Source organism: Palaemon carinicauda, chromosome 29 (assembly GCF_036898095.1).
Source record: "Palaemon carinicauda isolate YSFRI2023 chromosome 29, ASM3689809v2, whole genome shotgun sequence".
In the NCBI taxonomy this organism is placed as follows: Eukaryota; Metazoa; Arthropoda; class Malacostraca; order Decapoda; family Palaemonidae; genus Palaemon; species Palaemon carinicauda.
The window spans coordinates 76023181-76035868 of record NC_090753.1 but is presented as its reverse complement, the minus strand read 5'-3'; the positions used below and the strand labels follow the sequence as shown (position 1 = coordinate 76035868).

General features: G+C 41.0%; 1 protein-coding gene across 1 annotated transcript in view; it reads right to left on the bottom strand.

Moving 5' to 3' along the window:
- Positions 1-12688, bottom strand: part of LOC137622264 (ankyrin repeat domain-containing protein 30A-like) — a 112256-nt gene that overhangs the window by 39398 nt on the left and 60170 nt on the right. Inside the window, exons 3-5 of the mRNA XM_068352791.1 lie at positions 7094-7262; positions 6127-6324; positions 2664-5321 (exon numbers count right to left, since the gene is read on the bottom strand). Of these exons, the coding sequence (XP_068208892.1) occupies positions 2664-5321; positions 6127-6324; positions 7094-7262 (3025 nt within the window). The remainder of the gene's footprint in view (positions 1-2663; positions 5322-6126; positions 6325-7093; positions 7263-12688) is intronic.

The window sequence follows — 12688 nt, the reverse complement described above, 5'->3', positions numbered from 1 at the left end:
CAATCGCCTAACAGCCGTAAAGCTCTCTTGGATGAGCGAGAGAGAACGAGTTTTGTAAAGGCTGGCATGTCAGCAGGTACGCCTAAAACAAACTCAGACGGCGGCGAACGAGGAGCCACAGAGACAAAGTGTTCAGGAAACAACTCTTTAAAAATGAGCATGACTTTTTTAAAGTCCATAGATGGCGGAACTGCTCTAGGCTCATCAATATCTGAAGGATGATCCTCAGGCTGAGGGTCAGCAACGTCCTCATCCGAAAGTTCCTCATCTGACAACTGATGAGAAACAAGCAAAGGGGTTGGCAATGCTTGACACGCAGCGTCCGCTCGCACTGGTGCATAAGTGGCGGAGCAGGACGCAGCGTCCTGAAACTGCTTGACAGTCTGAGAACTGTCAACAACAACAGGTGCGTGAGGACGCACAGCGTCCACCCGAGACTGTTTAGACCGCCTAGGTTGTGCAGTCAAAACAACTCTAGGTTGCGGAGGTTGACGCACCGCGTCAAAACAAGTCAACTCTGATGGTTGGCGAACGTCCTGAACGTCACCAGGCGCATCAGCGAGTTGCCTAACGTCCACATGCGGCTGAAAATCCACAGGAGACCGCATCGAGTGTGGTACTAACCCAACCGTTTGACGTGAGATGGCTACACCAACGTCAACTGGACGCACAACAGAACGCTTGGGTGGCTGAAGGCCAGGATCTCTATGAGATAAAAGGCTAGGCTCAACGGAAACCTTATCTGCATTGTAGTCTTCCATAAGGGATGCAAGCTTAGACTGCATGTCCTGCAGTATAACCCATTTAGGGTCTACGGGAACGGGTGCGGTAACAGACGGGGTTAGCGTCTGAGACGGCACAACTTTGCCTTGCTTAGGCGGCGAGCAGTCATCTGATGACAGCAACGGGTCCGAACTGTCCCAATGACTACATCCAGGATGTTGGACCTGTCCTGAAGGGACCGACTTGCGTTTAAGAGGCCTAGAAACCTTGCTCCATGGTTTCTTGCGTGAAAAGCCTTCGGAAGACGAGGTAAAAATGGGCTCTCTCGTCTTATGGTAGGGGCGATCTTGACGAGATACGCCTGATACCATAGACGGAACGTCTGTTCGCTGATCAAGGCCTCTCGAACCCATAAGTCGTACGACATTGCTTCTCCCCTGGGCTTGGGAGCTTGCAAGAGGTCCCGGACTAGGTGAACGACAGGCACGAACAGACGAACCCTCGGTCGCAACACTGTTCACAACACTTTGCGCACTAATCACTTTCCCACTTTCCGCCGTGGCACTATGGCACTTAAGTTCCTTCACGTCAGCCATGAGTTGATTACGGTCACTTGCTAACGCTTCAACTCTCTCCCCCAAGGCATGAATAGCACGTAACATGTCTTGCATAGACGGTTCCTGAGTGCTAGAAGGGGGGTTAGGAACAACCACTACAGGGGAAGGATTAGGTTCAGGGGCATGTGGAGAGGAAAAATCTACGGACCTAGATGAACTTCTCCTTACCCTATCTCTCTCTAGTCTACGTGTATATTTATCGTATTCGAGCCAATCGAATTCCGAAAGGCCCACGCATTCCTCACACCGATCTCCCAATTGACAGGTTTTACCCCGACAATTGGAACAAACAGTATGTGGGTCGAGAGAAGCCTTTGGAAGACGCCTATTACAGTCCCTAGCATTACACTTTCGAAATCTAGGTACTTGAGAAGGGTCAGCCATTTTGAATTAGTCAAAGAAAATTCCAAAAACAATCCAAGTCATCAACAAATAATCCGATTCAATAAAGAGTTCAAGAGTTTATGTTGAGGAAAAACACCTGCACTGCGAAAGCTCAAACCAAAATAAAGTACTTCACCAAATATGATGGGAAAACTCCGGGTTCTACAGCGAGTATGAATACGTCTTGTCGTCAACGTCGACAGAGAAGAATTGAAGGTTTTGTTTACATACAAGAGTGGTATCTGGCCGACAGTTGGCGCTGGTGGGCACACCCGCAACCTTCATAGCGATCGCTCGCGAGTTTTTTGAGTGTGTTTTCTGTCGAGCCGCAGAGTTGCAGCTATTATATATTCACCGGCTAGGTTAAATATTTAAAAAATTTAATTTCAAACACAAAATACAGTTAAAATCAATTTTAAATACTGTCAAATTACCAACAATATTTTGTATTGAAAAGATTTTTTATATTTAGAATAAATATTAAATAAGTAACACACACCCTTTGATATTGAATTTGTTTTGCCACAGGATCACAGACCCATAAGGAAATTCATATTATGATAATTTCTTTCTACCAGCCAAGGATTTGAAACTCAGTCCTGGTTAGAAATAAAGGCGACATTAATAATACCATTCTTCCATAGAAAGGTAAATGTTGATTTAGACCTTAATTTTACCCGGCACTAAAGTTCAAAGTACTTTTATTACAGTAAATAATGGGGCATAGTCCAGACAAAAACTCTTTGACCAACTAAGTATTAAATCTCTGGATCTTACATGATTATATATTTATTTCACAATATAGAGTACTGTATAATTCTTATTGTACTCATCAAATCAATGGTAAAATATATTAAAACTTTTTCACAATCATTGCATAAGACTTTCCAATTCATAATAATATAAAAATACAAGAACAAAAAAAAACTTGATTCTCACCTCTTGTTCCATACGTTGTATATCCTGTTCCAAGTGATTATTCTGCGAACGTGTTTGTTTCTCCTGCTGCCGCAACTTGGAATATCTAGTCTCTAGAGCTGCCCTTCGACCAAACTCCTTTTCTAGCTTTAAGCGTAACTCCCGTACCAAATCTTGAAGTTGGTTTACATCAGCTGCATCTGGTAGGGATGATAATGGAGTTAAGAGTGAATCTTTCAGACCAGAGTTAATGTGAGTGCTCTCTTCAGTTTCAGTGGATGCTGCCGAGATGACGTCGTCAATGTCTTCCATGAAACCCGGGGTTGTAAGCAGATCTTGAGATATGGAGTCCTCATCGCTGAACACGATGCTTCCAAACCCACTAGTGCGTCCTGTACCCGTCCTGGAGCCTCTTCTGCTTGGAGATGTGCTTGTTACAGAATGGGTCTTTATTTTATCAGAATTACTTTTTCCACTGGAGATTCTCTTTTCTTCCTTCTCCTTTCTACTTTCCACTTTCTCTTTTGGAACCACTTTGTGTTTAACGTCTTCTATCAAAAGCTCTTCTTTAGAAACAGATGATTTTCTTATGAATTTGTTGTCGATATCAGTTGGAGATTTCTGTGATCCTGGTGATGTTGAGGATCTGCTTGAATTTGAACCTACTGCATTTATAGAGTCTGCCTCTCTAATAACAGCATCATTAACATCTTGTCCCCTGTAGTTATCTTCACTATCAGAAAAGTTCTCATTTCCTGTGACTCTCTCTTCGTCATTTTTAATAATGGTATCTAAATTTCCTGCCCCAGCACTTAGTCCCAATTCTGTCAACCCATCGGACACAGGATGCGATTCTTTTCCCAGAGATTTAGATTGGTCTTCAGAATTCTCCGCGCTACTTTCTGAACATGAATGTTTAGGGCTTACACTTGGATTAGCTTCCCACATCTCCTCCATCTCTTGCATAGTACCTTCCCTTCCCAGTGTTCCAACAACAGTTGACAGTGTACTTGAGCCAGACCTCACATGACTCTCTGGAAATACAGATAACTTACTTCCGCTAACATCTGACAAGTTGCTCGGCATGTTATCTACTTTCATTTTGGACTTTCCATTCCCATCTACTTTGCCTATTGAAAGCATGTCCCCTTTAGACGGAGATTTTAAAGGCGAGTCTCTTGGGGTTGCAAGTTTCACAGGAGCAGCGTCTTCTTCGTCATTCTCCTCACTGTGAATATCTCCAGCTAGGACAAGACTTTCTGCTTTTTTTCTAATTGGTGTTGAAGTTTTCCTCCCCAAACGACTACGAGGAAGTTCTTCCTCTTCCGTATCACTATCATCTATACTAGATTTCCTTCTGATGGGCTTCATTTTCTTTGGAGATTTTCTAGGCGACAATTTTCTACTTGAATGAGGCATTTTCTTTACATCCTCTTCAGAAGTCGACAGATGGCTTTCACCAGTACCAGTGACTTTTCTAGCTGCACTACTTTGTACTGACGATCTTGATGAGTGTTGGGGAGTAACTTGTAAACCCTCCTGACTACAAGAATCAATAGGTAAGGAATCTTTACCCCCACTGGCACCAATAAATGCTGAAGAGCTCCTTCGACTGTCTCTCGCAGGTTTTGCAGAATCCTCAATGGGAAGTACTGGATACTCATCATCAAAGGAAACCTCTTCGGAAGAATGAAATTCCATCTCGTCTAAACCCAACTCCGCCACCAAGTCTTCTTTTTCAATTCGAGATGGAGGAGCAGCATTCGCAATCATATCAAGAGAACTCTCTCTTTCCTTCATTTCTGCAATAACATTAGTGCCCTTGGGAAACAAGGACAGAGGCTTTACCAAAGGTTCTTCATCTGATGATGACTTCCACGAGTCATCTGTTCTCGGGTCTTCTTCATCTTCTCCAACAGTGTTTTTGGGAGTTTTCTCTCCACCTTTTTCATCCATACCAGCAGAAGCTATACTCGAAGAACTAGCATAAAGCCTTGGAGGCTTAGGAGGCCCAACTGCACTTGTGGCCGAGTCGGAGACATTGCCAACGGCATTATCAGCAGAGTCATCTGAAGATGGCAAGAACTTCAATAAGTTGATCTTAGGCTTTTCCTTTATAGAATTAACTTCACTAGTATCACTCCAAGAATCAGCAGGCCCATCATCATCACTTGCCTTTTCTTTCTTCTTCAGTACAGGACTACCTTCTTCTTCTACACTATTACCTTCATCACTTACATTCAACAAATCACTTGAAAACAATCCTGAACTTTTCCCTTTCTCCATCAGGCTAGATAATCGGTGGTGCAACTGATTGTGATTCGTGAACCGGGCATAATCAGCTGCCGACCATTTGCTAGCATCAAAGTTAGATACGTCCGCTCCGTGTTCAAGAAGAGTTTCTACTAACGGAGCACTACCCACTTTGGCGGCCATCATGAGAGGTGTAACACCTTCCTTGTCTACGACATTAACACTAGAGCCATGTCTAAGGAGAGTTTCTACAATTTCTTGCTGATTTTCAGAGCACGCCAGATGAAGAGGAGTACGCCCAAGAGAATTCACGGCATCGCAGTCACATCCGCAATCTAATAAAAGCGTGAGAAGATCAACTGCACCTGTTCTCGCTGCTAGATGACAGCTGCTGTTCCCTTGATTGTCAGTAACATTAATATCAACCTGAAAAGAAAACATATACAGTGCTGTACAGTATTGTGAACTAATATATTGCGATGGCATGAATGTTTGAAGTTTAGGTAGCCTACCTGTAATAAAATGTAAGTTTAATTTCTCGTTTAATAGGAATTCTAATTCAAATAATTAGTGTAAAAAACTATTCTGTACTAAAACTATTCTGTACTAAAGTAAAGTTTATTTGTAGTTAATAACAAAAACGACTGTCAATGCATCAGAGAGACTAGGACAAATGCTCCTCATCTCAAGTCTATTTCATCCTGTCTAATCAACTACCATATTTCTCTTAATAATTTGATAAAAAAATTATTTTCTAAAATTTTTATCCCATTGAAAAGAACAAAATAAAATTTGAAACAGTATTATAAAAAATTGAATTTATGCAATTTATATTGTACACATTTACAGTATAAATAAGTCTTCCTAGTTACATACTGTAGGTTATTGGAAAAATATGAAACCTAAAATTATTTTAACCCTTTTACCCCCATCACAAAACTCATCCCTTTACCCCCATGGACGTACTGGTACGTCCTTGCAAAACACTGCTATTTACATTTTTGGGGGGATATTTTTTATAACTTTATGAGAAACTTCAGGCATTTTCCAAAAGAATGAGACCAACCTGACCTCTCTATGACGAAAATTAAGGCTGTTAGAGCAATTTTAAAAATATATATTGAAAAATGTGCTTGAAAAAAAAAAAATGCCTGGGGGTTAAGGGTTGGAAAGTTCCAAATAGCCTGGGGGTAAAAAGGTTAATAGCTGTATGCTTCCCTCTAAACCATACCTTTCGTTGCACAAGCATTTGAACTACAGGCAACTGGGATCTTTCAACCGCTCGAAGGAATGGCGTCATGCCATTATTATCCTTCAATTCAACATTTCCTTTGCTACCCAACAAAAACAAAAGGGTATCACCACGGCCCTGCGCTGCTGCGTGGTGCAATGCCGTCTTCCCTTCTCCGTCTTGTAAGTCAACAGGAATCTGAACAAGAGGATGATGTGCGCGAATGAGATTATTCCTGCAGTACTATATTCAAGATGATTATCATTTGCTTATGCTCTATAGAAAATATTTATTTTATGACTAAAATACTTTATAAGAAACATTGTCTCATGCATGACATACACTGGCAGGTGCTATATCACTGGTTGAATTATAGCTTTATTTGATTATAACATTTTCATTACTAACAAATAAGTTCTATTAAGTTTTTAAAGGTGAGAAACACAGATCATTAGCCAAGTGGTTACTCTCAAATTTCAGGATTCCCATAAAGCTTTATGTCCAAGTTTTTGAGCAATTTTATTTCTTCATATTTTCTGGACTTTGTTTTGCTAACAAGCAAACGTGAGATAGATCTTCAGATGTTCAAGGTATCTTTCCAATACATGAAGCTTTGTTGAATAAAAACCTATCTAACAGATTATAAATATCAAGCTTTCGTTTAGAAAAGAAAGAAAATAAAAAGTACAATTTATACTAAAAAGTATTTGGACCCAATAAAATCTGTGACTGTAATTACACAACTTAATAAACTAGATCAGGAGCCAATGAATTGACAATAACTTAGGTCATGTCAACCAGAGAATTCTATAAATAGATAAAAAATAATTAGTCTATTAAGTAAATATATACCTAACCCCCCAAAAAAAAAATAATGCAAAATGCCCATCAAACACTTGCAAGTAAAAATTATACCTATAAATTACAAAGCCGGAAAAGAGACTTATTACGTAGATAAAATACCAACCTTCTTGATGAATTTCTTAAGTTTAGTGACATCTCCTATGTAGGCCCACTTGTGAAGTTTCGTAAAATTCTTATCGTGTTTACTGTAAGGGTCGATATCGGCAGAAGCTATGCTATTGAACGAGTCCAGTGATTGAGATTCATAGCTGACATATGAGCCTCGGTGATCCCTGATAAATGAAATACATAAAGTGAGTTATCTAAAAAAAAAATGGAAACTAATAGCAGAAAATAAATCATTATCATATCACTACAGTAATGTCAAAATGTTTTTGAAAATATTAAAAAATCACTTTTAAAAGCAATTTGTATTTTTACAACTACAGTAAATAAACCTGAGTCTAAATAAGATTATGTTTGCAGCGAACAGGAATAGCAATTGAAACTTAACAAGGTAGGTGCGGTAGTTAGCAGGAGGCGGGTTGCGGGATGACAACCTTTTGCCTAACTGTATCCTGTCACTTTTGACCTTTGGCCCATAGACTGTGTGGAGTAGTTGAGGAGAGACATGTAACTTGAATGACTCACGTTTGTAAAGTTAGAAAAACTTCCCGGCCCTAGGCCCAGGACAACGGCGGGGATGCTCCATCACGCACTATCGCAACACCGCAAGACACAGGAACGCAGCGGGAAAGGGTAATAAGGACAAGGATAACACGTGAGAACGTGGAAACACAAGAGAAGGACAAGGTTAACACGCGAGACCGCGGGGACACAAAGGGAAAGCACAGGGATACCACGTGGGAACCACGCGGGACACAAAGGAGTCGGGGACACAAAGAGTCACACTGAGATAAGGAGAGCGTCGAGATGATATCGCGACGCGACCAGAGAACTTACTGAGGGTCGAGACCCAAGCTAGCACGCTCCCTGACCCGGGCCTAGCCTCAGGGCATGTATCCTTCCGCCTCAGAAAACGGAAGTAGAGTAAACTACACAAAACTCTGGTCGGATGAGAGGAGATTCCAGGTACTCCTAAGAAAGTAGTTTGAGGTAAGTTTCCGTGTTGGAACAAATACAAATTACTTTAAATATTTGTCTTTTGTTCCTACACGAACCCATAGTCCTTAGGTGGGAGGCAGTTCCCTAGAACCAGACTGGATAGTTCCTTCTTTCCTAGGGAAGTCCGTATAGGAGCCAGAGAGGTCCATCCATCCATATACCAAGGCACTTCCCCCAATTTTGGGGGGTAGCCGACATCAACAAAGAAACAAAACAAAAAGAGGACTACTCTCTACGTTCCTCCAGTCTAACCAGGGACTCAGCCGAGTTCAGCTGGTACTGCTAGGGTGCCACAGCCCAACCTCCCACAATTCCACCACAGATGAAGCTTCATAATGCTGAATCCCCTACTGCTGCCACCTCAGTAGGGGATTCAGCATTATGAAGCTTCATCTGTGGTGGAATTGTGGGAGGTTGGGCTGTGGCACCCTAGCCAGAGAGGTGACTCTAGTAATTTCCTAACAGCAACACATAAGAAGTTAGATGCTATCAGAGCCTTGAGAGCATTGACTTAAGGGAAGTCAGTCGTAGGTCAGGGAATATCTATCTTTCTATTACGGAGAAATATCGTAAGTCTCGGACCAGACCATCAACACAAATGTGAATGGAATGCAAAAACCCATCCTCTCCCTTTTAAGGAGATTGGTGTAGTTTCTTTTATGCAGACCATAGTCTACTAGAGAGGTGCAACTGTTTAATTCCATTGAGAGAAGAACACGAAAAGGAAAAAGAACCAGTCATTCCACATTCTCTCAATACTTACAATAACATGTTACCGTAGACCAGGTAGGTGACTGCTTTCACCCTTGAGTGGATGTGGTCAGTGTACTACTCTTTCTACGGATGGGACAAAGCTCAAGACAAAGCGAAGTACTGTATGCTACTAGTCCATCAAGTGGTCGATCCAGGATGTTGCCTGTATGCTTGTCATAGCCCCAGATTCAAGAGGCAGAGAGCAAGGTGCTTCCATACGCAAGTCTGTTCGCTGTAGAGAATGTTGTCAGCACCGTTACTACTGGAAGAGAGGGATTTTTTTCTTCAAGCACATAGGCCCTTCGCTGTCTTAGTAGAACATCTCGAACGAAGTAATTTCCTTGGATCAGCAAACTGTGCATACACTTTATCAAGTACGACCTGCACAAGAATCAACTACGAGAGTTCAAGGAACGAGAGAGGTAACAGAGGAAAGCAAGCACGAGCGTTTCCGTTCCCTATTCACAGAAGTCAAGCATTTACAAGTTGGTGACAATCCCTCTGCAGTCGAAGAAGACTCCTCCTCCATAGAAGCAGGCAAGGACATCTCACAGGAAGCCACATGCTAACTTTATTTTGCAGGTGGTTCAGCCGAAGAGGAAAGAGCAGGAAGGGAAGACTCCTTGGACCTAGCACCAACTACAATCCCAATAAGCTTTTCTGTTGATGGCCATAACAGTCCCAGATCAAGATCCTTGCAGAGACTGTCAATAACAAACACAATAACGAGAGTACTAAGATAGAGAGGCAGGGAAGATATTACCTTTGCTCTTGGTGTGGAGGATTAATTTTATTTTAATTTATTTTTTGTTTGCCAAATCAAGAGTGAGAGAGAGAGAGAGAGAGAGAGTATTTATTTAAGTTTTATCAGAGAGAGAGAGAGAGAGAGAGAGAGAGAGAGAGAGAGAGAGAGAGAGAGAGAGAAAGTGTTTACAGTATTGGCTTTAGTTTTGTCACAGAGAGAGAGAGAGAGAGAGAGAGAGAGAGAGAGAGAGAGAGAGAGAGAGAGAGAGAGAGAGAGAGAGAGAGAGAGAGTTGTTTTAGTATTGTTAAATAGACATTTTATTTGCTTTAGCTTTGTTAATGAGAGAGAGAGAGAGAGAGAGAGAGAGAGAGAGAGAGAGAGAGAGAGAGAGAGAGAGAGAGAGAGAGAGAGTGAGTGTGGGTGTTTATTTACTTAAGTTTTGTCAAACCGCAAGAGAAAGTGTTTATTTGCTTAGTTTTGTGTGTGAGAGAGAGAGAGAGAGAGAGAGAGAGAGAGAGAGAGAGAGAGAGAGAGAGAGAAAGAAAGTGTTTATTTGCTTTAGTTTTGTCAGAGAGAGAGAGAGAGAGCGAGAATTTCATGTGCTTTAGTTTTGTTAGATCGCGCGTGCGCGAGAGAGTATGTGTGTATGTGCGTTTGTGTGTGCGTGTTTTGTGTGTCTGCGGTACGCGCCGAAGAAAAGGGGTAATTAGCGAATGATTGTTTGAAGTTGGAAAGATTGTTGGTATATTTGAGGTTGTTTGTTTACATTTTTTTTTGCTAGGATAGGGTGGTGATGAATGTCTTGGGCGAAAGCATTAGATCTTGGACGATAGAAGGAGTCGGTTCTGCATTTTTTTGTTCTTCGGAAGCCGGCTGTTTAGTGTTTTTATGTTCTGAGTAAGTACTGTTTTTATTCATTTTTGTTAGGCGCGTTCGTGAATGATAGAAAGTTTATTGTTTATCTTTGATTATAGTACGATAGTTTAGTTTAGTTAGGAGTTTTCGTAAGCGTTTTTTTCTTTTTTATTGCAGGCCGTAGTTCCTCCTTTGGATTCCTTTAGACTCCTTGGAGTTTTAGTTTGGCCTGGAAGGTGGTTTGCCAGCCGTGTGCTTGTATGAATAACTTGAGGATGATGACCTGGACCGTACAATGAACATAGTTAGACTGCAGATATTTATATAAATAGAGAATTTGAGCGTTGACGACCCGGCTGGAAATAAATGTTTACGATGATGATAACCCCTTTAATGTGATTGGACAGTCGAATTGACTGCAGGGATTTGTGGCAATTGGATACAAGGATTGTTGCCAGTGTGTGGAGTCTGTGTACTACGGTTACCACACAACTTATATATTTAATATTTTGGCGTTCTCGCTTATGTTGATGTTAAATGTGATTTATTTCTGGGTTATGGTATACGATTGGGTTTAATATTAAGTGATTTATTTTAGTGTGTGGGTAAGTGTTTTTCGGTACTGTGTGTGGGTAAGTGTTTTTCGGTACTGTGTGTGGGTTAGTGTTTTTTCGGTACTGTATGTGGACTGACGGTGTTGGGTTTATGTAAAGGATATTTTTTTTCGATTATTGGTGAGTCCTGTGTACCCACACACACAGCTATAATATATAAATATAAAAGTGCTATTTCTGTCTGTTTTTGTGTTAAGTTTGTTTAATGATGTGTGATTTTTGTTTTTTTTTGTTGCAGTAAATATAGTTTTAAGGTTATGTTTTGTTTGTTTTTCCCTTCGAGCAACAGTCCAGTTTGAAGTAAAGTAAGGGGAAAGTTTGTATTGTGGGATATTTTGGAAGAAGAGTGATCAAAGGTGTGGGGTTTGTTTTTGTTGACATCCCGCTACATAAATTTGGCGCCCGAACAGGGACGACTGTTGAAGGTGGGATTGAAACTGGACTTTTGGACAAGGGTAAATAGGTTTGAAAAATACTTAAAATATTAAAGGTATTGAAATGGAGTTAATGGAAGAACAGTTGCATATTTTAAAGGAGGAATTGCGGTTGTCTAATGAGCGAGAGGAGAGGTTGTTGTTGGAGAATGCGAGGTTAAGTAGTGAGAATGAGGAGATGCAAAGGAAACTTAGGGAACTGTAGAGAGAGTGGAAGAGGGTGTTGAGATGAGGATGCGAAAAAATGAGAAACGAATGGAAGCTATGATAGGGCAAGTAATGGGGATGATGAAAACTGTTATAGGTGAAGGTGCAGTCGGAGGAGTGGCTTCTGCTTCTGGTAACGGGTTGATTGTGGAAGAGGATAGGGTAAGTGATAATGGGGACGGTAGTGATAGTGATATTGAAAGTAAAGGGCCTAGACATAGTAAGATTGGAACGAAGGGTGATAGGAAGAAGGAGAAGAAAGGTAAAGATAATGTGAAGAAAGAAAAGAAGAAAGGTCAGGGTGTGAGTGAGGATGATCATGATTGGGTGAAGGTGGTAAGTAAGAAAAAGGGTAAGAAGGGGATAGTTAAAGATAGGACTTTGAGTGTAGAACTAGATTCATTGTATTCAAATGAAGAAGGCAACAAGAAGGGAGTAGACAGTGAAGATAGTAGTGAGAATGAAGTAGAGGAAGTTTGTAAGACAGTGTTTATGAGAGAGGTACCTAGGTGTGAAAGGTTTAATGAACATAGCAGTAGGGATGTATATGACTTCTTTAGGGAATATGAAAAGTTTTGTCAGGCTAAGTATGGGGATAGTAAGAGAGTTTGGGCTAGGGAGTTGGGAGAATTTTTGTCAGGATATTTGTTGACGATGTATGGGGTGATAATGAGTGTAGGAGAGGTTGAGTATGAAAGTGTAAAGAAGAGGATAATTGAACAGGTAAAACGTATGAAAGGTAGTGTTAGGTATAAGCGAAAAAATGATTTTGATGAAGCACGAATGAAGGTGGGTGAAGCAATCTCGATGTATGTATGTCGGTTAGAAACATTGGCTAGAAAGAAGTATGGGGACGAAGGAATAAATTAAAATAAGGAACTAATGAAGAAGTTTTTGGGTACAGTACCAGAGAGTGTGTGTGAGTTTATTAATTTGAAACGGAAGGAGAAAATGAGATGGACTAGAGAGAGATTGACTTGGGATGA